Source organism: Mustelus asterias, chromosome 6 (assembly GCF_964213995.1).
Source record: "Mustelus asterias chromosome 6, sMusAst1.hap1.1, whole genome shotgun sequence".
Taxonomy (NCBI): domain Eukaryota; kingdom Metazoa; phylum Chordata; class Chondrichthyes; order Carcharhiniformes; family Triakidae; genus Mustelus; species Mustelus asterias.
In genome coordinates, this window is record NC_135806.1 from 129,751,543 (window position 1) to 129,778,967 (window position 27,425).

Genomic DNA, 27,425 nt, shown 5'->3' on the forward strand with positions numbered 1-27,425 from the left:
CAAAGTATACCGTTCATAGAGAAGGAGAGGAGAGAGTGCAGAATGTAGTGTTACAGTCATAGCTAGGGTGTAGAGAAAGATCAACTTAATGCAAGGGAAGTCCATTCAAAAGTCTGACAGCAGCAGGGAAGAAGCTGTTCTTGAGTCGGTTGGTACGTGACCTCAGACTTTTGTATCTTTTTCCCGACGGAAGAAGGTGGAAAAGAGAATGTCCGGGGTGCGTGGGGTCCTTAATTATGCTGGCTGCTTTGCCGAGGCAGCGGGAAGTGTAGACAGAGTCAATGGATGAGTGTGGCCAATCAATCTATCCCGCACATCTTTGGATTGTGGGAGGAAACCGGAGCACCCGGAGGAAACCCACACAGACACAGGGAGAACGAGCAAACTCCACACAGACAGTGGCCCAAGGCTGGGATTGAACCTGGTTCTCTGGCGCTGTGAAGCAACAGTGTCACCATGCCGCCCCAAATTACATTAGTTCACATTAGTGAACCAGATGGGTTTTTACGACAATTGACAATGGTTTCATGGTCATCAGTAGATTCTTAATTTCAGATATTATTTATTGAATTCAAATTCCACCAATTGCCATGACAGGATTTGAACCTGGGTCCCCAGAACATTAGGTGAGTTTCTGGATGAATAGCCTAATACCTCGCCTCCCCGGTTCTTCCCTGGATGTTCTGTGGTCATGAAAGGTTCAACATAAAGACAAGTCATTTCATAAAACACCTGTTTCTCAATCCTGCGCTCCTTGGAAGCAGTGATGCACATGGAGAGTCAGTATCACTGTGTTGCTACGGTGCGGAAGGTGGCCATTCAGCCCATCATGTCCGCGCCAGTCAGAAAACTCTGAGCCTCAAAACCCACTCAGATTTTCTATCCATTTGAGTTAGGAAGTGAAAAATCAAATGTGTTGTCGTCACTGATCCATTTTCCAACCTGTGTTGCTCATAAACACTGCCTCTGTCTGGAAGCATGCCTGAAGCGGGGGAAGGGAGAGGTGCGGCTGGATTCTAATTGCCCTTCTGACTGCTTCCTGATGGATTTGTGTGTTGATAACATGACTTGGGACTTGATAATTCACCCGGACGTTGGCAGGTGGGAATATTTTCCTGACTGTCGTGCTTTGGCTTGATCTAGATTTCATTGCTTCACCCGGAGCTGTGGAAATCTCACCTTGACAAGATGTGTTACTGCTCCTCGGTGTTCAAACAGAATCCTAAACTGCTTCTTTGCAAGTTCAATCCTGCTTTCAGAAAACAATTTGTGTTAATATTAATTTTAAAATTTGCAAACAGTGACTATAGAACTATAGGTTTGATATGATTTGATTTATTATTGTCACATGTATTAACATACAGTGAAAAGTATTGTTTCTAGCCCGCTATGCAGACAAAACATATCGTTCATAGAGAAGGAAATGAGAGAGTGCAGAATGTAGTGTTACAGTCATAGATAGGGTGTAGAGAAAGATCAACTTAATGCAAGGTAAGTCCATTCAAAAGTCTGACAGCAGCAGGGAAGAAGCTGTTCTTGAGTCGGTTGGTACTTGACCTCAGATTTTTGTATCTTTTTCCCGAAGGAAGAGGGTGGAAGAGAGAATGTCCGGGGTGCGTGGGGTCCTTAATTATGCTGGCTGCTTTTCCGAGGCAGCGGGAAGTGTAGACAGAGTCAATGGATGGGAGGTTGGTTGGGCGGCACAGTAGCACAGTGGTTAGCACTGCTGCTTCACAGCTCCAGGGACCTGGGTTCGATTCCTGGCTTGGGTCACTGTCTGTGTGGAGTTTGCACATTCTCCTCGTGTCTGTGTGGGTTTCCTCCGGGTGCTCCGGTTTCCTCCCACAGTCCAAAGATGTGCGGGTTAGGTTAATTGGCTATGCTAAAAATTGCCCCTGAGAGTCCTGAAATGCGTAGGTTAAAGGGATTAGCGGGTAAATATATGGGGGTAGGGCCTGGGTGGGATTGTGGTCGGTGCAGACTCGATGGGCCGAATGGCCTCCTTCTGCACTGTAGGGTTTCTATGATTTCTATGAAATAAAATTTTAATAAAATGGTAACAAGCCTTTAATTATATTACAAACTTTTAAATCTTTATTACAGATTTTGAATGTTAAAAACCCTTTAGAAAGTCTACCAATTGGTGGTGGGGAGGGGGGGCGGTGCAGGGACAATGTCTGTGGGAGGGGTGGCAGGAGATGGAGATCGGGGTATTTGTGCAATGGTGTCCCAAGCACTTTGCAGCTCAGACTTCACGCCCACACCCCCACTGGTGAGAATCACACTTCTGTCCAAAACAGTGACAGATGCGAGAATATTACCGTCCCGCCCGCCATGGGAATCGGAGCGGGTGAAGCGGACCAGGGAAAGGTCCGTTGACCTCGAGTGAGATTTTACGGTTTTGGGACAAGCAAGGGCGTAAAATCCCACCCAGAGTGACATAAGATTGCATTTTCAAACTCGCCCAAAAAGCGCGCCCGAATCTCTCCCATTTTCTCGCTCATTCAGCACTTGGCGTACGAGGACAGCCAATCACGCTGCACATTCCCCTCTCTTAGTTTATAGCCATTCAGGTAATTACCTATCTTCCTGTTTTTGCTACCTCACATTTATCCACGGTGGCACAGTGGTTAGCACTGCTGCCTCAGGGACCCAGGTGCGATTCCCGGCTTGGGTGACTGACTGTGTGGAGTTTGCACGTTCTCCCCGTGTTTGCACGCGTTTCCTCCGGGTGCTCCGATTTCCTCCCACAGTCCAAGGATGTGCAGGTTAGGTGGGTTGGCCATGATAAATTGCCCCTTTGCATCAGGGGGACTAGCCAGGGTAAATTGATAGAGTTATGGGGATACAGCCGAGGTGGGATTGTCGGCTGTGCAGACTCGATGGGCCAAATGGCCTCCTTCTGCGCTGTAGGATTCTATGATTCTATACTGCATCTGCCATGCATTTGCCCACTCATTCAGCTTATCCAAATCACACTGCAGCATCTCTGCATCTTCCTCACAGCTCACCCTCCCACCCAGCTTTGTGTGGGGCGGCACGGTAGCACAGTGGTTAGCACTGCTGCTTCACAGCGCCAGGGACCCGGGTTCGATTCCTGGCTTGGGTCACTGTCTATGCGAAGTTTGCAAGTTCTCCCTGTGTCTGCATGGGTTTCCTCCGGGTGCTCTGGTTTCCTCCCACATTCTGGTTCGGTGCATTGACCTGAAAGGCGCCAGAACTTCAGTTCCGTAGTAACTTCATTACAGTGTTAATGTAAGCCTTACTTGTGACTAATAAGTAAATAAACTTTTAAAATCTTCAGGTTTGGAGATATTACATTGAGTTCTCTAATCTGAATCATTAATATAGCTAATATCGCTGAATAACTGGGGCCCCAGCACCGATCCCTGCGGCGCCTCGCTAATCACTGCCAGGCATTCGGAAAAATGACCCGTTTATTTCTACTCTTTCATAGAATCCCTCCACTCCAGAAGGAGACCATTCGGCCCATCGAGTCTGTACCAACCACAATCCCACCCAGGTCCTATTCCCGTAACCCCACATATTTACCCAGTTAATCCCCCTGACACTAAGGGGCACTAAGGGGCAATTTATCATGGCCAATCAACCTAACCTGCACATCTTTGTACTGTGGGGAGCACCCGGAGGAAACCCATGCAGATACTGGGAGAATGTGCAAATTCCACACAGACAGAGACCCGAGGGCGGAATTGAACCCAGGTCCCTGGCGCTGTGAGGCAGCTGTGCTAACCGCTGTGCCACCATGCCACCCCATTTGTTTCCTATCTGCCAACTAGTTTCCTATCCATCTCAGTACACTACCTCCAATCCCATGCGCTGAAGCAACATGGGGGAAAAAGACCTGAGGGACATTAAAATAAAACTGTGTTTTTAATTTTCTTTGAACACTTTCATTTATTAATTCTAAAAAATATTTGGCGATTAAATGATGGAGCGGATGGTGATCTGGTTGTTGCATTGCTAGACATAGGGCCCAATTTTACCAACAGGTTGCGCCCGTTTTTGGGCGCAAAAACGTGATAAAAGTTGGGCTTGAGGTGAGTTGCGTGATCTGTGCCTGTCTCCATGCCCGGTTCCCCTTTACCAAGTGCCCAAAATGGCCGCGATCAGCACCACACCCGAAACAGGCGCGACGTCAATTTAAATGCATTTGCATGCCTTTAAATTGACTTAATGGGCTGCACACCCAAACTTTACCAGCACTTCCTCCTTTACCACCGCGTTCGCCCGTCCAGGTTCAGCGCGAAACAGACATGGTCCGCAAAGGTCTGTTTCGGGCGCTCCAGCTTCTGAGGAGGTCAGTTCAGAGCTTCCGGCAGCTGCCTGACTCAGATCGGTGGTGGGGGTGTGGCAGGGGTGGGGGAGCGGGAGGGGAAGGGAGGTGGCTCAGATGGATCTCTGGTGGGGGGGTGGGTGGCGGGTCAGATCATTCACTGGTGGGGTGGGAGAAGGAGGGAGGCAGGTCAGATCGCTCTCTGGTGGGGGGGAGGAGGAGGGAGGCAGGTTTGATCGCTCTCTGGTGGGAGGGAGGAGGAGGGGCCAGATAGTTCTCTGGTGGGGCGGGAGGGGGGGTCCGCTGCCACTCTGCGTGCAATCGGTGGAGGGGATATGGGGCAGGAGGTCACGATCAGTCTGGTTGGGGGGGGAGGGCGTGGGCGGATAAGGGGGACAGTTATGGTGTGGGGGTGGAGCAATGTCTGTGGGACCATCGCCTCTGGGGCGCTTTATCCGGACCGGGAGCGATGTGTGTATGCGCAGTTGAAGGCTCCAATTGGAGCTGCAGTGTTTTGGGCGCAATAAGCCCCGTCCACAGGCTTCTGCAGCGCGATTCAGAATCGTTGCTTTTTTTTTCAGGCAGAGTGTGTATGGGGTGCCGGAGAACGGGTCTAAAAGTCGGATCTGAAACACTCCCAGATTCAGCACTTAGAATCAAAATGGTAACATTGGGCCTGTCGTGAATGTAGCCAAGTAGCAAAGAATCTCCAACTGGAGTGGAAATGGAGCGCTCCTGGTGGTGGCGGGGGAGCGGGGGGTGCAGGGGGGGTGCGAAATATTACCTCTGTTTCTCTCCCTACAGAAGCTGCCAGTCTAACATGTTCTGTACTTATTTCTGATTGCTTTTGAATTGGCACCTTTGTTCATTTGGATCGGATTCTCCTTCAACACGTATTTCAAACATTGGATGATTCGCTTCACCTGCGTCTTTTCCCTTTCACAGGTTGCGTCAGGACTTACCTGGCAGGGAATAGGGAATAACATGACTGAAAGAATCAACGCTGAGGAATTTTAGCACCTTCAGGCTGTTCTTGGTTGTGAGCCACTCCGACAATGGTGGGATCAGCGTCACGTCACGCAGGCCTTTGTGCCACCTCTGATATCCATTGCTGGTGTCACATTACCTGCCTCGCCCTCCTCAGCAGGCTTCATTCAGTCACTGCTGCTCTGTTTGTGAAGCTGGAATATGACGTTGGGGAAGCACACTGAGTTGCACCTCCAGAGGCGGCACGGTGGTTAGCACTGATGCCTCACACTGCCAGGGACCCGGGTTCAATTCCCGGCTTGGGTCACTGTCTGTGTGGAGTTTGCACGTTCTCCCCGTGTCTGCGTGGGTTTATTCCAGGTGCTCTGGTTTCGTCCCACATTCTGAAAGACGTGCTGGTTAGATGTATTGACCCGAATAGGAGCCAGACTATGACGAGTAGGGGGATTTCACAGTAACTTCATTGCAGTGTTAATGTGACCAACTTGTGACCAACAAATAAATAAACTTTTAAAATCTTCAAATTTGGAGATATTACATTGAGTTCTCTGATCTGAATCATTAATATAGCTAATATAGCTGAATAGCTTGGGCCCCAGCAATGATCCCTGCGGCACCTCGCTAATCACTGCAAGGCATTCGGAAAAATGACCCATTTATTCCTACTTTTTCATCGAATCCCCCCAGTGCAGAAGGAGGCCATTCGGCCCATCGAGTCTGCTCCGACCACAATCCCACCCAGGCCCTATTCTTGTAACTCCACATATTTACCCTGATAATCCCCCTGACAATAAATGGCAGAGTCATCAGGAGTATAGAAACACAGAGGGACCTAGGTGTGCAAGTCCACAAATCCTTGAAGGTGGCAACACAGGTGGAGAAGGTGGTGAAGAAGGCATATGGTATGCTTGCCTTTATAGGACGGGAGTATAGAGTATAAAAGCTGGAGTCTGATGATGCAGCTGTATAGAACGCTGGTTAAGCCACATTTGGAGTACTGCATCCAGTTCTGGTCGCCGCACTACCAGAAGGACGTGGAGGTGTTAGAGAGAGTGCAGAGAAGGTTTACCAGGATGTTGCCTGGTATGGAGGGTCTTAGCTATGAGGAGAGATTGGGTAAACTGGGGTTGTTCTCCCTGGAAAGATGGAGAATGAGGGGAGATCTAATAGAGGTGTACAAGATTATGAAGGGGATAGATAGGGTGAACGGTGGGAAGCTTTTTCCCAGATCAGAAGTGACGTTCACGAGGGGTCACGGGCTCAAGGTGAGAGGGGCGAAGTATAACTCAGATATTAGAGGGATGTTTTTTACACAGAGGGTGGTGGGGGCCTGGAATGCGCTGCCAAGTAGGGTGGTGGAGGCAGGCACGCTGACATCGTTTAAGACTTACCTGGATAGTCACATGAGCAGCCTGGGAATGGAGGGATACAAACGATTGGTCAAGTTGGACCAAGGAGCGGCACAGGCTTGGAGGGCCGAAGGGCCTGTTTCCTGTGCTGTACTGTTCTTTGTTCTTTGTTCTTTGACACTAAGGGGCAATTTAGCATGGCCAATCAACCTAACCCGCACATCTTTGGAGTGTGGGAGGAAACTGGAGCACCCGGAGGAAACCCACGCAGACACGGGGAGAAGGCGCAAACTCCACACAGACAGTCACCTGAGGGCGGAATTGAACCCAGGTCCCTGGCGCTGTGAGGTAGCAGTGCTAACCACTGTGCCACCATGCCGCCCCATTTGTTTCCTGTCTGCCAACTAGTTTCCTATCCATCTCAGTACACTACCTCCAATCCCACGCGTTGAAGCAACATGGGGGGGAAAAAACCTGAGGGACATTAAAATGAAACTGTGTTTTTAATTTTCTTTGAACACTTTCATTTATTAATTCTAAAAAATAATTGGTGATTAAATGATGGAGCGGATGGTGACCTGGTTGTTGCATTGCTAGACATCGTGAATGTAGTCAAGTATAAAAGAGTCTCCAGCTGGAGTGGAAATGGAGCGCTCCTGGGGGGTGGGTGAAAGGTCACAGACCTGAAATATTACCTCTGTTTCTCTCCCGACAGAAGCTGCCAGTCTAACATGTTCTGTTTTTATTTGTGATTGCTTTTTAATTGGCACCTTTGTTCATTTGGATCGGATTCTCCTTCAACACGTATTTCAAACATTGGATGATTCACTTCACTTGCGTCTTTTCCCTTTCACAGGTTGCGTCAGGATTTACCTGGAAAGGATTGGATGAATCAACGCTGAGGAATTTTAGCACCTTTAGGCTGTTCTTGGTTGTGAGCCACTCCGACAATGGTGGGATCAGCGTCACGTCACGCAGGCCTTTGTGCCACCTCCGATATCCATTGCTGGTGTCACATTACCTGCCTCGCCCTCCTCAGCAGGCTTCATTCAGTCACTGCTGCTCTGTTTGTGAAGCTACAACATGACGTTGGGGCAGCACACTGAATTGCAGCTCGAGAGGCAGCACGGTGGCACAGTGGTTAGCACTGCTGCCTCACACTGCCAGGGACCCGGGCTCAGTTCTCGGCTTGGGCCACTGTCTGTGCGGAGTCTGCACGTTCTCCCCGTGTCTGCGTGGGGTTCCTCCGCGTGCTCCGGTTTCCTCCCACAGTCCAAAGATGTGTGGGTTGGGTGTTTTGACCAAGCTCAATTGCCCCTTAGTGTCCTGGCATGCGTAGGTTAGCGGGATAAATATGTGGGACTACGGGGATAGGGCCTGGGTGGGATTGCGGTCTGTTCAGACTCGATGGGCTGAATGGCCTTCTTCTGCACTGTAGCGATTCTGTGGATTCTATGATTCTAGAGATTGATGGCATTTTTTTAAGTACTTTCTCGAATACCAGCGAGCTGCGTCAATTGCAACTGGTCAGAACAGTGGAAGCCTAACCAACTTGTGACTAAACACTTGGAGCGTGGGGGAGCAGTGCATCGAGCATCAGCAGGGTTTTGCCAATTCGATTAGGCAGGGTGTCAAATTAAATTTGTCCACGTACTGCGGGAAGTGTGCCAGAGCTTAGTGCAGAATCCCTCTGTACTCCCTTTGTCCCACCTTATCCATTCGTAGCAGAGCAGGCAAACTCTCCCTCTTCCCCAATCGATTTTAATGCCTCGGACAACACCACTGTGCCAGATTAACAGGTCACTTATCTCATTACTGTTCGGGTGGGCCTTTGCTGTGTACAAATTGGCTGCTGAAATTGTCTGCTTAAAGCCATTTTTGAAGTTTCGCCAGTGCGTTGAAGTGCTGTATCAATCCATATTGTTTGCTCTTGCCACATAACTATTTCTGGCCCTGCATCTCACTCAGATTCTCTGCTCACTGCGTTCTGGCCTCTTGCCTCCTTTTTACTCGCAGTAACAGAGAGCTTTGCAATTGCCTTGCCCCACACTCAAGAATTCTCTTAAATCTTTCCATCTTGCTGCACTACTTTCTCAGAAGACGAAGGTAATTTGGCAAGTCAGCTACGACTCTCACCAACTTTTACACATGCACCATAGAAAGCATTCTTTCAGGTTGTATCACTGCTTGGTATGGCTCCTACTCTGTTCAAGACTACAAAAGGTCGTGAATGTAGCCCGATCCATCACGCAAACCAGCCTCCCATCCATTGTCTCTGTCTACGCTTCCCGCTGCCTCGGAAAAACAGCCAGCATGATTAAGGATCCCATGCACCCCGGACATTCTCTCTTCCACCTTCTTCCGTCAGGAAAAAGATACAAAAGTCTGAGGTCAGGTACCAACCGACTCAAGAACAGCTTCTTCCCTGCTACCATCAGACTTTTGAATGGACTAACCTTGCATTAAGTTCATCTTTCTCTACATCCTAGTTATGACTGTAACACTACATTCTGCACTCTCTCATTTCCTTCTCTGTGAACGCTATGCTTTGTATTGCGTGGAAGAAACAGTACTTTTCACTGTATGTTAATACATGTGACAAAAATCAAAATCGAATCAAACCTCTGCCACCTTGATAAACCTCCTTTGATTGGCTTAGCCAATTCTCAGCTCTGAGTTGGAAGGTTGTGGGGTCAAGGTTGGCTCCAGGGCTTGAGAATTTACTCCCAGCAAACACTTCAGTCCAGGGCGCAGGGGGTTCTGCGGTAGCAGAGATGTTGGCCACGGTTTTCCGGCCACGTTGCGTATGGCGCAGAGTGTGTTGGAGCAGAGAGGGACCGGAGAGTGGTGGTTTAGGCGCATTCCTGCCCCAGTAAGGGCAGGAACCAAATCAGCATACTGAAATGAGAATTCACATATACTGAGTCCGTTCAAAGCCGGATCTTTCCTGCTCCCAGGATTTTCCCATCCTCAGGTGCAGCGAGAACCCGGCGATAATCACCACTGATCTCCACAAACGGAGACCAGACCTGATGGCGTCGCTGGAGGTGGGGGAGGGGGGTGGTGCTCAGCGGCCATTGAGGCCCCCGGTAGTTGGGGCCATGGCTGGACATTACCCAGCTGGCAGAGCCAGCTTGGCACTGCCAGGTGGGCATTGCCAGGTGGGCATTGCCAGGTGGGCATTGCCAGGTGGGCATTGCCAGGTGGACATTGCCAGGTGGGCATTGCCGGGTGGGCATTGCCAGGTGGGCATTGCCAGGTGGACATTGCCAGGTGGGCATTGCCAGGTGGGCATTGCCAGGTGGGCACTGCCAGGTGGGCACTGCCAGGTGGGCATTGCCAGGTGGGCACTGCCGGGTGGACACTGCCAGGTGGGCACTGCCGGGTGGACACTGCCAGGTGGGCAGTGCCAGGTGGACACTGCCAGGTGGGCAGTGCCAGGTGGACACTGCCAGGTGGGCAGTGCCAGGTGGACACTGCCAGGTGGGCACTGCCGGGTGGACATTGCCAGGTGGGCAGTGCCAGGTGGACACTGCCAGGTGGGCAGTGCCGGGTGGACATTGCCAGGTGGACATTGCCAGGTGGGCAGTACCAGGTGGGCATTGCCAGGTGGGCAGTGCCGGGTGGGCAGTACCAGGTGGGCAGTACCAGGTGGGCAGTACCAGGTGGGCATTGCCAGGTGGGCAGTACCAGGTGGGCAGTACCAGGTGGGCAGTACCAGGTGGACATTGCCAGGTGGGCATTGCCAGGTGGGCATTACCAGGTGGGCAGTGCCAGGTGGGCAGTGCCAGGATGCTGGGGGCAGTGCTAAGGGGGTGGGTGGGGAATGAGGGGGGTGAAGCCTGAGGAGGCTGGGACATGAAGGGGCACTTGAGATTGTGGCGCCCTGTGACTGGCCGTGGAATATTTTGTTACCATAAAGATGTCTGTGTAAATCCAAGCTGTCATAGACTGACAAAAGTGGTGAAAGCGTTCCCACTTCGAGTCACAGGGAGCGATCTTACCATTGCGCCCCGTCAGCTGACGGGCGGGGCGAACCGGTAAGATCGTGAGAGAGCCGCAGAAATGGGTTCGTGCCCAATTTCTCGTCTCTCGCGATCTTACTGGCACCGGATATCCAGCGAGATCACCTCGCTGTTTAAATGCAATGGGAAGTAGCATTTATATATTACAAGTCAGCGCGGGATTCAATCATCCAGGCTGACTTCCCTGTGTGGTCTCGCCAGTGAAGGTTCCCTCCGGTGAGGATGATGTATGGTCCCCATCAACAGGAATCATACGAGATGGCATTGTTGGCAGACAGGTTTATTTGGTAGCACAAGCCACTAGCTTTCGGAGCGCTGCTCCTTCATCAGGTAAGTGGGATTTCAGTTCACAAACAGGGCATATAAAGACACAAACTCAATTTACTAAATAATGGTTGGAATGCGAGTCTTTACAGCTAATCAAGTCTTAAAGGTACAGACAATGTGAGTGGAGGGAGGGTTAAGCACAGGTTAAAGAGATGTGTATTGTCTCCAGCCAGGACAGTTAGTGAGATTTTGCAAGCCCAGGCAAGTCATGGGGTTAACGATAGTGTGAAATGAATCTCACTAATTGCCCTGGCTGGAGACAATACCCATCTCTTTCACCTGTGCTTAACCCAATCTCCACTCACATTGTCTGTCCCTTTAAGAATTGATTACCTGTAAAGACTCGCATTCCAACCATTATTTTGTAAATTGAGTTTGTGTCTTTATATGCCCTGTTTGTGAACAGAACTCCCACTCACCTGATGAAGGGGCAGCACTCCGAAAGCTAGTGGCTTGTGCTACCAAATAAACCTGTTGGACTTTAACCTGGTGTTGTGAGACTTCTTACTGTGTTTACCCCAGTCCAACGCCAGCATCGCCACATCATTGTCGGCAGAACCAGAGGCTATTGAGGCCCCCCGGAAGGTCGGAGGCTGAGATGTACAACATGGAAAAAGGCCCTTCAGCCCAACTCGTCGATGCCGACCAGATTTCCTAAACTGAACTAGTTCCATTTGCCTGCGTTTGGCCCATATCCCTCTAAACCTTTCCTATCCATGTACCTGTCCAAATGTCTTTTAAATGTTGTAATTGTACCCACCTCTACCACCTCGTCTGGCAGCTCATTCCATATACACACCACACTCTGTGTAAAAAAGTTGCCCCTCAGGTCCCTTTTAAATCTTTCCCCTCTCACCTTAAACCTATGCTCTCTAGTTTTGGACTCCCCTATCCTGGGGAAAAGACCTTGGCTATTCACCCTATCTATGCCCCTCATGATTTTATAAACCTCTATAAGGTCACCCCTCATTCTCCTACGCTCTAAGGAATATTGTCCCAGCCTTTCCAGCCTCTCCTTATATTTCAAATCTTCCAGTCCCAGTAACATCCTTGTAAACCTTTTTTGCACCCTTTCCAGTTTAATGACATCCTTGCCATAGCAGGGCCAGAATTGTACACAATACTCCAAATGTGGCTTTACCAATGTCTTGTAGAGTTGTAACATAATGTCGCAACTCCTATACTCAATGCTCTGACCGATTGAAGGCAAGTGTACTCTTCACCACCCTGTCTACCTATAACGTCACTTTCAAGAAACTATGTATGTGTACCCTTCGGTCTCTCTGTTCGACAACACTCCCCAGGAAACCTGGTCGGCACGGATGAGTTGGGCTGAAGGGCCTGTTTCCATGTTGTACATCTCATTCTCCGATTTCCCAGGGGGTCTCAATGGTCTTTGGTTCAGCCGACAGTGTCATCCCATATGATTCCCATTGATGGGGACCATACATCATCCTCACCGGAGAGAACCAGGGCCCTACCATTAACTGTGTAAATCCTGCCCTGGTTTGTCTTACCAAAATGCATTTACCTGAATTGAACTCCATCTGCCATTCCTCGGCCCACTGGCCCAGTTGATCAAGATCCCATTGTAGTCTCAGACATCCTTCTTCACTGTCCACGACACCACCAATTTTAGAGAAATGTCGGTGAATCTCCCAAATGCTATGGTTTATCCAGGCTATCAATTTCTTTGACATGAAGTGGGTTGGATCAAGTTTGAAATAAAAACAGAGAAAATGCTGGATAAACTCAGGGTTGACTGCACCAGTGGAGGGAGAAAAGAGTTAACGTTTTGAGTCCGTATGACTGCTCTTCAGAATTGAGGAGGGGTAGAATGTGATGATCTAGCTAGTTGGAGAGGAGAGCGGAGGCGATAGGACAGAACAGGTCAGAACTAAGGAGAGATTGACAAAGATGCCTGGGCACAAAACAAAGGGAGTGCCAAGGATAAAACTAAGGTGTGCCAATAGTGGCATTAAGATAAAATATTAGAATTTGTTTATCAGAGAACAAACGTCAGAGTTCAGTGAAAGCAAAACTGAGGAACAAGTGACAGATGGCCCAGTGAAAGGGTAGGGGAGGGGGGAGGATTGCATTGGGACAAACAAAGAAAACATAGAAACACAGAAAATAGGAGCAGGAGGAGGCCATTCGGCCCTTCGAGCCTGCTCCGCCATTCATTATGATCATGACTGATCATCCAACCCAAACAAAACATAAAAAAGTTAAGATGGAGCGAGAAGTTCACAGTCTTAAGTTGTTGAACTCAAATGTTGCATCCTGTGGGCTGTAACGTGTCCAGTTGGACGATGAGGTGGTGGCGCCATTACAGTTTGAGTTTCACTGGAGCATTGCAGCAGGCCAAGGATGGACATGCGGGCATGAGAGTAAGATGCTGAGTTGGAATGGCTCAGTTAGACTCAGTTGTACACAATCTAGTGTAAAATGGCTTTGCAACACAGAAAATAATAATGGCAGACGTCCAGATCACTAAGGTGGGGCCACGGCAGAGGAATGAGACTCAGTGAATACTCACGTTGCAAATCAGGAATGGTTACATCTGTGACTCGAGTCAGAACTAATTGTGTTGCACAATGTCACCTTGTTTTCCTCAGCCTCTGGCAATCGTCCACACAGATGGCCACACCTTCCTTTCCCTACGCTTCATGCCATGTGCACGGTAGCACAGTAGGGCGGCACGGTAGCACAGTGGTTAGCACTGCTGCTTCACAGCTCCAGGGACGTGGGTCGATTCCCGGCTTGGGTCACTGTCTGTGTGGAGTTTGTACATTCTCCCCGTGTCTGCGTGGGTTTCCTCCGGGTGCTCCGGTTTCCTCCCACAGTCCAAAGATGTGCGGGTTAGGTTGATTGGCCATACTAAAATTGCCCCTTAGTGTCCTGAGATGTGTAGGTTGGAGGGATTAGCAGGTAAATATGTAGGGATAAGGGGGCTAGGCCCTGGGTGGGACTGTGGTTGGTGTAGACTCGATGGGCCGAATGGCCTCCTTCTGCACTGTAGGGTTTCTATGATTGTCCACCTCATTGGGACTGCCCTCACATGCTTCCACTTTGACCCATTTCTTTGTAGCAAGAACATCTCCAGCTTTTTTTCCCAAATATTTATCCTTGACCACCTTGTCATCTTCCACGGCTCGCTGGCGCAGTGGTTTGCACTGCTGCCTCACAGTGCCAGGGATCTGGGTTCAATTCAGGACTCAGGTGCCTGCCTGTGTGGAGTTTGCACGTTCTCCCCGTGTCTGCCTGGCTTTCCTCCGGGTGCTCTGGTTTCCTCCCACACTCCAAAGACATGCAGGTTAGGTTGATTGGCCATGATAAATTGCCCCTTAGTGTCAGGGGTATGAGGAGGGTAAATATATAGGGTTACGAGGATGGGACCTGGGTGGGATTGTTGTTGGTGCAGAATCGATGGGCCAAATGGCCTCCTTCTGCACTGTGGATTCTATGAACCACATGCAGCCCCTCGGTGGCATCATCTGCAGATATGGAGCTTCCATACGTACATCAACTCCCAAATTAAAGTCTCCACCATTTATCGCATCATCCTCCCCCCCTCCCCCAACCCCTCCCAATTGTCTTTGTGGTCTGACAATCTGTCGCAACTTTCTCAATTTAAATATGGAGGTCAAAATCATTTTCTATGTGACCGCCTCAAAATCTTGCCACTCATGCCGTCTCCCTCCAAGGCCAGACTCTAAGGCTTACCCAGACTGTTCACATCTTCAATGTCCTATTTAGCCCAACCCCATAATCTTTCTATTACCAAGACCAGCCACTTCCTAACTAATAACATCACCCACCTCCATCCCTCTTGTTGCTGAAACCTTTGATACTCTAATGCTGTCCGTGGCAATCTCCTGTTATCCAAGCTCCTTAAGTACCAGCTCATCTAAAGCTCTGCTGCCTGTATCCCATACTGCACCAAGCCTAACTCATTTATCACTCTTGACCTCCTCAACCCATTTTACCTTCTTGCCTACCTCAGGGGAAATTGAAAATTTATAACCTCTACTCCAATATGAATATCACAGAATCATAGAAACCCTTCAGTGCAAAAGGAGGCCATTCAACTCATTGATCCTGCACTGACAACAATCCCCCTATTCCCGTAACCCTGCGTATTTAAAGTTAAGGTTTATTTATTAGTGTCACAAGTAGGCTTACATTAACACTGCAATGAAGTTACTGTGAAAATCCCCTCGTCGCCGCACTCCGGCGCCTGATCAGATACACCGAGGGGCAATTTAGCATGGCCAATCAACTTAACCTGCACATTTTTGGACTGTGAGAGGAAACCAGAGCGCCCGCAGGAAACCCACGCAAACATGGGGAGAATGCCCAAACTCCACACGGACAGTCACCCGAGGCAGGAATTGAACCCGAGTCCCTGGCGCTGTTTAGGCTCATAGCTTTGGAGTACCTTCCGTAAACCTCATCGTTTCTCCAACCTTCTCTCCCACTTTACAACGCTCATTGAAGCCTACCTCTTTTAATCCAGGTCATTGAGTGTCTTTAAGACAGAGATAGATAAGGGGATCAGGGGTTATGGGGAAAAGGCAGGAGAATGGGGATGAGAAAAAAAATCAGCCATGATTGAATGGCGGAGCAGACTCGATAGGCCGAGTGGCCTAATTCTGCTCCTATGTCTTATGGTCTATGGTCTATGATCTTAATCACCGATACCAATATCTCCTCATGTGGCCTGGATCAGATTTTGTTTGGTAACAGTCCTCTGAAGCATCTTGAGACGTTTTACCACATCAAAGATGCTATATAAATGCAAGGTGTTGTTGTATACTCCATTCTTTTTATTTCTCTATTTCTGTTTTAGGTTTATTCCCATCAGCACATGGACCTGTGTACACAGCCACAAAACATGGCGTGGTGGGATTCACAAGGTCTATCGCAGTGAGTACATTCTTTTCTCCCAGTCTTATTGGTGCAGTGGTAGCCATGTTTTTAGATGTCTTCAAGTCTGTTATCTTGATACAAAACTTTGTGCGCTAAGTGATGGAAAGGGGAGGTGATGGCCCAGTGGTATTATCGCAAGACTGTTCATCCAGAAACTCAGCTAATGTTCTGGGTACCTGGGTTCGATGCCGCCATGGCAGATGGTGGAATTTGAATTCAATAAAAAATATCTGGAATTAAGAATCTACTGATGACCATGAAACCATTGTCGATGGTCAGAAAAACCCAACTGGTTCACTAATGTCCCTTTAGGGAAGGAAATCTGCCGTCCTTATCTGGTCTGGCCAACTTGTGACTCCAGAGCCACAGCAATGTGGTTAACTCTCAACTGTCCTCTGAAATGGCCCAGCAAGCCGCTCAGTTCAAGGGCAGTTGGGATGGGCAACAAATTCTGGCCAGCTAGCGACGCCCAAGTCCCAGAGATGAATTAAAAAATGGAACTTTCCACTCACCTGGCCAGCAGAGAGTCAAGGTTTCTACACTTTGACCTCAACCATCACTCACGACAAAGATCTATCGCTGTGAGGAAGAAGGATTGTAGGAAGGGCATTAATGAACCAGTGTTAACCAAGGAAGTTAAGGATAAGAACATAAGAAATAGGAGCAGGAGTAGGCCATCTGCCCCTTCGAGCCTGCCCCGCCATTCAACAAGATCATGGCTGATCTGAAGCGAATCAGTTCCACTTACCCGCCTGCTCCCCATAACCCCTAATTCCCTTATCGATCAGAAAACTATCTACCCGTGATTTAAACATATTCAACGAGGAAGCCTCCACCACTTCAATGGGCAGAGAATTCCAGAGATTCACTACCCTCTGAGAGAAGAAGTTCCCCCTCAACTCTGTTCTGAACCGGCCCCCCCATATTTTAGAGGCTGTGCCCTCTAGTTCTGGTTTCCCTTCTAAGTGGAAAGAATCTCTCCACCTCTACCCTATCCAGCCCCTTCATTATCTTATATGTCTCTATAAGATCACCCCTCATCCTTCTAAACTCCAACGAGTACAGACCCAATCTGTTTAATCTCTCCTCATAAGCCACACCCCTCATCTCCGGTATCAACCTGGTGAACCTTCTCTGCACTCCCTCCAAGGCCAATATATCCTTTCGCAAATAAGGGGACCAAAACTGCACACAGTACTCCAGTTGCGGCCTCACCAGTGCCTTGTACAGTTGCAGCAAGACCTCCCTGCTTTTATATTCTATCCCCCTCGCGATAAAGGCCAACATTCCATTCGCCTTCTTGATCACCTGCTGCACCTGCAGACTGAGTTTTTGCGATTCGTGCACAAGGACCCCCAGGTCCCTCTGCACAGTCGCACGATGTAATTTTTCTCCATTTAAATAATATTCCAATTTACTATTATTTCTTCCAAAGTGGATAACCTAACATTTGCTAACGTTATATTCCATCTGCCAGATCCTCGCCCACTCGCTCAGCCTATCCAAATCTCTCTGCAGACTTTCCGCGTCCTCCACGCAATTCGCTTTTCCACTCACCTTCGTGTCATCAGCAAACTTGAATACCCTACATTCAGTCCCCTCCTCCAGATCATCTATGTAAATGGTATTAGACTGAAAGAAAAAAACATCATACAATGTGTCAAAGATTAGTGGTAAGCCCGAGGATAGGGAAAGATATAAAACCAACAGAAGATGATCAGAAAAATAAAGAGGGAGAATATAAACTATGAGGATAAACTAGCAAGTACTGTAAAAATAATTTAAAGATAATTCTTAGTGTCACACGGAGACTTACATTAACACTGCAATGAAGTTACTATGAAAATTTGATTTGATTTATTATTGTCACATGTATTAGCATACAATGAAAAGTATTGTTTCTTGCGCGCTATAAGACAAAACATACCGTTCATAGAGAAGGAAAGGAGAGAGTGCAGAATGTAATGTTACAGTTATAGGTAGGGTGTCGAGAAAGATCAACTTAATGTGAGATAGGTCCATTCAAAAGTCTGATGGCAGCAGGGAAGAAGCTGTCCTTGGTACGTGTTCTCAAACTTTTGTATCTTTTTCCCGACGGAAGAAGGTGGAAGAGAGAATGTCTGGGGTGCATGGAGTCCTTATTTGCGATGGCTGCTTTGCCGAGGCAGTGAGAAATGGAGACAGAGCCAATGGATGGGAGGCTGGTTTGCGTGATGGATTGAGCTATATTCACGACCTTTTGCGGTCTTAGGCAGAGCAGGAGCCATACCAAGCTGTGATACAACCAGAAAGAGTGCTTTCTTTGGTGCATCTGTAAATGTTGGTGAGAGTCGTAGCTGACATGCCAAATTTCCTTAGTCTTCTGAGAAAGTAGAGGCGTTGGTGGGCTTTCTTAATAATGGTGTCAGCATGGGGGTACCAGGACAGGTTGTTGGTAATCTGGACACCTAAAAAACTTTAAGCTTTCGACCATTTCAAATCCCCTCGTCGCCACTCTCCGGCACCTGTTCGGGTGACACTGAGGGAGAATTTAGCACGGCCAATGCAACTAACCAATACATCTTTTGGACTGTGGGATGAAACCGGAGCACCCGGAGGAAACCCGAGCAGGCACGGGGAGAAGGTGCAGACTCTGCACAGACAGTGACCCAAGCCGGGGATTGTACCCGGGTCCCTGGCGCTGTGAGGCAGCAGTGTTAACCAATATGCGCTTGCTCTTGTTCCCCCGTGCACACGATGCGCTCAGCGGAACCACAGTGTCTGGCGAATGTTAACTCTGCAGTGACTTCCTTTTCAGGCAACATCAAAGATCTTGGACTATGGAGTTCGGATCAACACAATTTGCCCAGCCTTTGTTGCTACCCCACTTCTGGACTCTGTGAATTCTGAGCAAATTATGGGAAAATATTACGTATTCAAGGATGCTGTCCAAAAGCTGATTGAACACTATGGAATACTGGAGTAAGTATAGTTTTAGGGATGAAAATGTAATGTAATAAAACTTATCTGGGGAGGCGGTGACGTAGTGGTATTGCCACTGGATTAGTAATCCAGCGACCCAGGGTAATGCTCTGGGGATCTGGCTTCGAATCCCACCATGGCAGATGGTGAAATTTGATATTTGAAAACTCTGGGGGGGCGATTATCCCGGGAGACTCAAGGGGGAACCATGCTTCCTGCAGGTACCACGGCCTCCGCGCATCTGAGGCCGCCAGATTTCCAGCGTCACCATCTCCGTGCCAGAACTTGGCACAATGCTGAATAACTTATAGTAATGTTGATTTCTATCCCATTAATGGGCCCGGGACTGAGGTCTCTGAGCCCGCTAGCCTCTCCACCACACCCCCGGCCCCCCCGCCAAGAGTGTTTCATTCAAGCGGGTTTAACAACAGCTCCCCCCAGCTGGGGATCTGGCAGCCCAACCCCGCTGGTGTGAAGGGGGGCCATGGAGACTCCGCAGGAGGTCATGGGTAAGGGATGGGTGCCCCCTGGGCATTGCCAGCTTGACCATGCCAGCCTGCCCCCGGCACAGGCCCGGGGGTACCTTGGCACTGCCCACCGGAGGTGGGGCCAAAAGGGGTGGGGCCTAATTGGGGCTGGGCAGGGGGATCGGTGGGTGTGGGAGTCCTGCTGCCACTCTGCAGTCGGGCGTGGTGACTGAGAGAGGGAGGCCAGTGATCGGGGTGGGGTATCGGGGCATCACCGCAATAGACCTTTGTCCTTGAGGGAAGGAAATCTGCCGTCCTTACCCAGTCTGGCTGACATGTGACTCCAGAGCCACAGCAATGTGGTTGATTCTTAAACACCTCTGAAACTCAGTTCAACGGCAATTAGGAATGAGCACAAAATATTGGCCCAGCAATCAGGTGTCCACATCCCTTAAATGAATTTAAAATAAATAAAAACTTTTAAAATATTCAATAGCGACATTTTCCCATCCATAGGGGGTTTAGAGTGTGACCCAGGGACAGGAGGTACCAGGGAGAATGGCCCAAAGAGAATGGTCCAGGAGGAGTGGCACAGGGGGTAGTGGTACCAGGGAGTGTGACCCAGGGAGTGGAGGTACCGGGCATCCAGAGCGGGGTGAAGCAGAGCCGAACGGCAAGGAGCGGAGTGATGATGGGGGTGGTGGGGAATTAGGGGGAAGAGAGGAAGTGTGAGGGCGAGAGAGAGAGAGTGTGAGGGGAGAGAGCGTGAAAGTGAGAGCAGACAGAATGTGAGGGGAATGTATGTGGAGGGTGGTGAGAGAGGAGGGAGAGAGAGAACATGAGGGGGATCGAGTGTGAAAACAGAGCCAGTATGAGAGGAATGTGTGTGGGGATGGTGAGAGTGTGAGAGTGAAGAGAGGGGAATGTGTGTGAGTGGGGGAGAGTGTGAGAGGAGGGTGAGGGGGTATGAGGGGAATGTGTCGGGGGGAGGTGAGAGTGATTTGATTTGATTTGATTTGATTTATTATTGTCCCATGTATTGGGACACCGTGAAAAGTATTGTTTCTTGCGCGCTGTACAGACAAAGCATACCATTCATAGAGAAGGAAACAAGAGGATGCAGAATGTAATGTTACAGTCATAGCTAGGGTTTAGAGAAAGATCAACTTAATGCGAGGTAAATCCATTCAAAAGTCTGACGGCAGCAGGGAAGAAGCTGTTCTTGAGTCGGTTGGTACGTGACCTCAGACTTTTGTATCTTTTTCCCGATGGAAGAAGGTGGAAGAGAGAATATCCGGGGTGCGTGGGGTCCTTAATTATGCTGGCTGCTTTTCCGAGGCAGTGGGAAGTGTAGACAGAGTCAATGGATGGGAGGCTGGTTTGCGTGATGGATTGGGCTACATTCACGACCTTTTGTAGTTCCTTGCAGTCTTGGGTAGAGCAGGAGCTGTGATACAGCCAGAAATAATGGATTCTATGGTGCATCTGTGAAAGTTGGTGAGAGTCGTAGCTGACATGCCAAATTTCCTTAGTCTTCTGAGAAAGTAGAGGCGTTGGTGGGCTTTCTCAGCTGTAGTGTCGGCATGGAGGGACCAGGACAGGTTGTTGGTGATCTGGACACCTAAAAATTTAAAGCTCTCGACTCTCTACTTCGTCCCCGTTGATATAGACAGGGGAAGTTTTCCTTGGGAAGAGAGGGGAATGTGTGTGGGGGAGGTGAGAGTGTGAGGAGGGTGAGGGAGTGTGAGAGGAATGTGTGTGCTCGGACAGTCTGTGTCCATCAGTCTGGCTCAGTCCCTGGATCAGGGTTCTCACTCACCCTCCCGCACACACACACAGCATCATGCACTCTCACCCACTCACACAGGGGGTGAGGGTGAGTGTGTGAGCACCCTGAAACTGGGAGTGAGCTGGACAAATGGCAGGATTTTACGGCCTTGCTCATTCTGAAACCGTAAAAATCCCTCGAGCCCAACGGACCTTTCCATGGTCCACCCCTCGCCCACTTCAATTCCATTTTTGGGTGGCATGATAAAATTCTGGTCACGCAAGCTCACCCTATTACAACACTCTGCTTTATTTATTACTTACTGTTGTTTTGCTCAGCAAGTTGTTTCTTTTCATACTTCAGTTTTCTTTTTGAAATTCGTGTTTAACATTGTGCTAAACCAACATATCTGGAACTGTGTTCTTTGAGTTTGATCAGTGAAGCTTTGCTGATGATACTGGTTGGGGAAAAGATGGGAAATGGTGCATACAGCATCAACAGCTTGCCTTGGGCAGCACGGTAGTGCAGTGGTTAGCAGCGCTGCCTCACAGAGCCAGGGACCCGCGTTCGATTCCCGGCTTGGGTCACTGTCTGTGTGGAGTTTGCACGCTCCCCCCGTGTCTGAGTGGGTTTCCTCCAGGTGCCTCTCACAGTCAAAAGCTGTGCAGGTTAGGTGGATTGGTCATGCTAAATTGCACCTTCATGTCTCAAGATGGGTAGGTTGGGTGGATTGGCCATGAGAAATGTATGGGTAGCGGGGATGGGGTGGGGAAGAGGGTCATGGTGGGATGCGCTGTCAGGGAGCTAGTGCAGACTTGATGGGCCGAATGGCCTCTTCTGCACTGTAGGGATTCTATGATTTGGTACCTTGAATGTAAAAAAGTGCCCCATGGTGGTTCACAAGAACGTAATCAGGCAACAACGGCACGGTGGCTCAGTGGTCAGCACTGCTACCTCACAGCACTAGGGACCGAGGTTCGATTCCTGGCTTGGGTCACAGCCTGTGCGGAGTCTCCCGTGTCTGCGTGGTTTCTCCGGGTGCTCCGGTTTCCTCCCACAGTCTAAAGATGTGCAGGTTAGTTGCACTGGCCATGCTAAATTGCATCTTAGTGTCCCGGGGTGCATAGGTTAGAGGGTAAATAGGTGGGATTATGGGGGTGGAACCTGGGTGGGATTGTTGTCAGTGGAGGCTCGATGAGCCGAATGGCCTCCTTCAGCACTGTAAGGATTCTTTTATGATCTGTCGACAAATCATATATTAGGACAAATGACCAAAAGGGATGGTCTCAGAGTTTTAAGGAGCCTCATAAAAGATAAAAAGGAGGTGGAGCATTTTAACAAAGGCAAGCTCACCAGTGAAAAGGAGCAGGGAATTGGTAAAGCACGAGCGGCCAGAACTGGAGGAATGCAGAGTTATCAGACTGTTAAAAGTTTGTTACCAAAAGAGAAAATGCTGGAAGATCTCAGCATTTTCTCTCCTTACATCTGTAAGGAGAGAAAAGAGCTGACATTTCGAGTCCAGATGATCCTTTGTCAAAGCTAAAAGGCATAGGAAGTGGGAGATATTTATACTGCAGGGTGAATGAATGAAAGATGAGTCAAAGTCACAGAAACCAGGGGTTGTGGACTGCTAATGGCTTTCCACAAAGAGAATAAAGGGTGTGAATGGCCAAACGGCAGAGAAGCTAAAATGAGAGGGTAAGCTGTGACAGACGAAGATGTTGGGGGAGGAGGGAATGGATGGAGCAGATGTAAAATTTAGAAAAGGGGAAGCAAATGGGAGAAAAGGTAAGAGAAGGGGGATGAAGTAGGGGGAAAGAGTTGGGGGAGGGGGTGGAAAAATGAAGAAAGACAATAAAGAAATATAAGGTAGAGAAGAGTAAAAAATTAAATAAAATAGAATGAAAACAAAGGGGGTCGAGTTGGGATAGAGCAAATCATCTGAAGTTGTTGAATTCGATGTTGAGACCGGAAGGCTGTAAAGTGCCGAGCTGGAAGATGAGATGCTGTTCCTCCAGTTTGCGTTGAGCTTCACTGGAACATTGCAGCCGGCCAAGGACAGACATGTGGGCATGGGAGCAGGATCGTGTGTTAAAATGGCAGGCAACCGGAAGGCTAGGGTCCTGATTGTGCACAGACCGAAGGTGCTCAGCAAAGCGGTCACCCAGTCTACGCTTGGTCTCTCCGATATAGAGGAGACCACATTGGGAGCAGTGAATGCAATAGACCAAATTGAAAGAGGCGCAAGTGAAACGCTACTTAACCTGGAATGAGTGTCTTGGACCTTGGATGGTGAACATAGAAGAGGTAAAGGGACAGGTGTTACACCTTCTGCAATTGCATGGGAAGGTGCCATGAGTGACGGGAGAGGTGTTGGGTATAGAGGAGGAGTGGACTAGGTTTTCCGGGAGGGAACGGTCTCTGCAGAATGCTGACAGAGGGTGTGAAGGGAAGATGTGTTTGGTGGTGGCATCACGCTGGAGTTGGCAAAAATGGCGGAGGATTATGCTTTGCATGCTGCTTTTATCCGGCTTTATTCCAGTGCTTTTATCCAGTTAAACGTTTATTTATTGGTGTCACAAGTAAAAGCAATGAAGTTACTGTGGAAATCCCCTAGTCGCCACACTCCGGTGCCAGTTCTGGTACACTGAGGGAGAATTTAGCATGGTCAATGCAACTAACCAGCACGTCTTTCGGACTGTGGGAGGAAACCGGAGCACCCGGAGGAAACCCACGCAGACACGGGGAGAGCGTGCAGAGTCCACACAGATAGTGACCCAAGCCGGGAGTCGAACCTGGGTCCCTGGCGCGGTTAGGGGGCCTGAGGAGGGATTTGAACACAAGAATCAAATCTTAAAGTTGAGGCATTGCAGGACCGGGGAGCCCATCCAAACCGGCAATTGCTGGGGTGATGGCTGAACGGAATGTAATACAGGGCGGGTGATGGAGTTGTGGCTGAGTTGAGGCTGGAAAATGGGGGGATAGCCAGAGGAACATGGATGCAGCATGCACCTGTAATAAGGTTCCTTACCTCAATGAGCAGAAAACTAGCCAGTGATCACATCTGAACATAACGTCACATCATTGGGGCTTTGTCATTATGCTGCTGTGTTCGGTGGTATTGACCTTGGCTTGGTTCTGTGATGATTCCATTTGGCAATATAGGTTCAAATTAGGTCCATGCTGTGGAATAACAATATCTGGAGCTGGAAGCAATCCTAATGTAATAATTCTTGGTTCACCAGTTAAAACAACAACACGTTTCTTTCCAGGTGAAGGCTATACAGAGGCTTGCAGCCTCTTGGCCAACAGATCCATCTCTGTTGTGATGCACTGCCTTCCTATGCCAAGGGGAGGCAGTAGCGCAGTGGTATTGTCACTGGACTAGTAATCCAGAGACCCAGAGTAATGTTCCGGGAACCCGAGGTTCGCATCCCACCATGGCAGATGGTGAAATTTGAATTCAATAAAAATCTGGAATTAAAAGTCTAATGATGACCATGAAATCATAGAAACCCATCTGGTTCACTAATGCCCTTTCGGGAAGGTAATCTGTTGTCCTTATCTGGTCTGGCCTATATGTGACTCCACAGCAAAGTGGTTGACTCTTAAATACCCTGAGGGATGGGCAACAAATGCTGGCCCAGCCAACAATGCCCACGTCCCATGAATGATTTTTTTAAAATTGGAAAGCAGTTAAATGCATTACCCAATAGGATGATGCTTGACATCAGTCAAACAGTCTTTATTTCCCCTTTTGCTATCTTTATATGTTCAAAGAGTATGACAAAAAAAAATCTTTCATGTCCCCATGATATTTCTCTAGGGTTGGAGAGGTCAATTCCTGGAGTTTACTCTTCAATTCCTGGAGACTCCAGGCCATCCTGGAGGTTGGCAACTCCACGTGATACTCTTATCTAACAAAATATCATTTTCCCAGTCTTCAGAGATCCAGTTCATGCCCCAGTCTACACAGCCTTTCCTTTTGGGAAGAGGGAGGGGAGAGGATTTCTACCAACCTTAGGACCCAGCAAGAGTTCTGCCTGAACCCCCTAAATGGCCGATAGCTCTAATTAGACCATAAGGTGGAGTGGCAGAAGTGGGCCATTCAGCCCTTCGAGCCTGCTCTGCCGTTCATCTTAATCATGGCTGATCATTGGATTTAATCACCTGATCCCCCATTCCCCCCATATCCCTTGATCCCTTTAGCCCCAAGAGCTATATCTAATTTCTTCTTGAAATCAGATAATGTTTTGGCCTCAACTACATCCTGTGGTAGTGAATTCCACACATTCACCACCCTCTGGGTGAAGAAATTTCTCCTCGCCTCGGTCCTAAAAGACTCACTTACCCCTTATCCTCAAACAATGACCCCTAGTTCTGGACTCTATGACCATTGGGAACATTCTTTCTGAACCTACCCTGTCTAACCCTGTTAGAATTTTAGAAGTTTCTATGAGATCCCCTCTCACACCTCCAGATTCCAGTGGACATAATCAATGAGATCAAGATTGATCTGATGTGATAATCCTCAACTCCACTTTCCCAGTTTATCCCCATAACCCTCAATTCCCTTACTGATTAAAAATCTGTCTATCTCAGCCTTAACGCTCCAGCCTCTACAGCCCTCTGTGGTAAAGAATTCCCCAGGTTATGTTCTCCTGTTCCTTCTTATTTCCCCACCAGAGGGAATAGTTTCTCTGTACCCACCCTATCAAATCCTTTTCAGCATTGACAACTCCTATGGTGCATCGGCACCAGCACCAGGGACTCAGGTTCGATTCCCAGCTTGGGTCACTGTCTGTGTGGAGTTTGCACGTTCTCCCCATGTCTGTGTGGGTTCCCTCCGGGTGCTCAGGTTTCCTCCCACAGTTCAAAAGACGTGCTGGTTAGATGCATTGGCCATGCTAAATTCTCCCTCCGTGTACCCACAAGGGGGGCCGGAGTGTGGCGACTCGGGGATTTTCACAGTAGCTTCATTGTAGTGTTAATGTAAGCCTACTTGTGACAAAAATAAATAAACTTTAAACTGGTGGCACATGTGGAAATATTTACAAAGAAACCCAGTTTTAAAGGGAGTCCATGGCCTCGTGGTATTGTCGCTGGACTATTAATCCAGAAACTCAGCTCATGTTCTGGGGACCCGGGTTCAAATCCCGCCACGGCAGATGGTGGAATTTAAATTCAATTTTTAAAAATCTGAAATTAAGAATCTATTGATGACCATGAAACCATTGCCGATTGTCGGGAAAACCCATCTGGTTCACCAATGTCCTGTAGGGAAGGAAACCTGCCGTGCTTACCTGGTGTGGCCTACATGTGACTCCAGAGCCAAAGCAATGTGATTGACTCTCAACTATCCTCCAAGGGCAACCAGGCATGGGCAATAAACGCTGGCCAAGCCAGCGAGGCCCATGTCCCACGAATGAATTTTCAAAACACTAAAATCAAAATGTTGTGGTTTGCAGACCATCATTAATCGTTCAGGGACTGATGAAAATACTCCAAGATGAGGAACTGAACGGGGCAGTGATGAAGATAACCAAGTCGAAGGGAATCCACTTTGAGCTCTACGAGACCACGTTGAAGCAGCCGGAAGTGAAATAAAGAGCATCCTGCCCATGATACAACAGTGCCAATCTTGCCAATGATGCAGTTCTCAAATTCTCATGCCCCTGAGTTCTCTCCATGAACACTCAGAGTGAAAATAAAACCCTTGCAGCTGAAACTGTGCCTCACACAAATATGCAATGGCCACAGGTTGCTCATTTCCCCGAAGGTCTTTTTGCCCTGGCCTAGGTAAAACATGTTAACCTTTTATTCCTTTAAATTATTTAATTTAATTCCATTTTTATAATCAAAAGGGACTTGCAGCGTGAAATGATTGTGCATTCTGCGTGACAAATCGTAGTTTAACCGGATAGTGAGGAGCTTAAAATCGCAATGCTTTTTTTTCCTAATTTCCAAGATTTTATTAACAAATAATAAATCATACATTGTATTATTTTCCAATTTTTTTATCCGTAGGTAGGTTTTTCTTTTGGTGTTGTCACATGTTTTCTGGGCTGAATTTCAACCCCCAAAAATTGGTGGGTTGGGGTCAGAACAGAGGCTAAAATTCTAAATACTTGAATGCCAACCCCACTTCCAGACATCACTGAGGTAGAACGGCCAATACGCTCGCAGGAGGTGAGCTGACTGTTTAAATATTGGCAGGGTTGACAAGTCCAGCCTTGGTTGGTTAGGTTTCCCAGTTGTTGGGCATACCTGATAACTCAAGGGAGGCATGGAAATCTTCAGGGAGAAAGCAAG

The 27,425-nt window shown here is 48.6% G+C and overlaps 1 protein-coding gene across 1 annotated transcript in view; it reads left to right on the forward strand.

Annotated features, from left to right (window-relative positions):
- Positions 1-27,123, forward strand: part of hpgd (15-hydroxyprostaglandin dehydrogenase) — a 75,615-nt gene extending 48,492 nt beyond the window's left edge. The window contains exons 5-7 of the mRNA XM_078215108.1: positions 15,838-15,914; positions 18,715-18,878; positions 26,582-27,123. Of these exons, the coding sequence (XP_078071234.1) occupies positions 15,838-15,914; positions 18,715-18,878; positions 26,582-26,720 (380 nt within the window). The 3' untranslated portion in view covers positions 26,721-27,123. The remainder of the gene's footprint in view (positions 1-15,837; positions 15,915-18,714; positions 18,879-26,581) is intronic.
- The last annotated feature ends 302 nt before the right edge of the window (positions 27,124-27,425 follow it).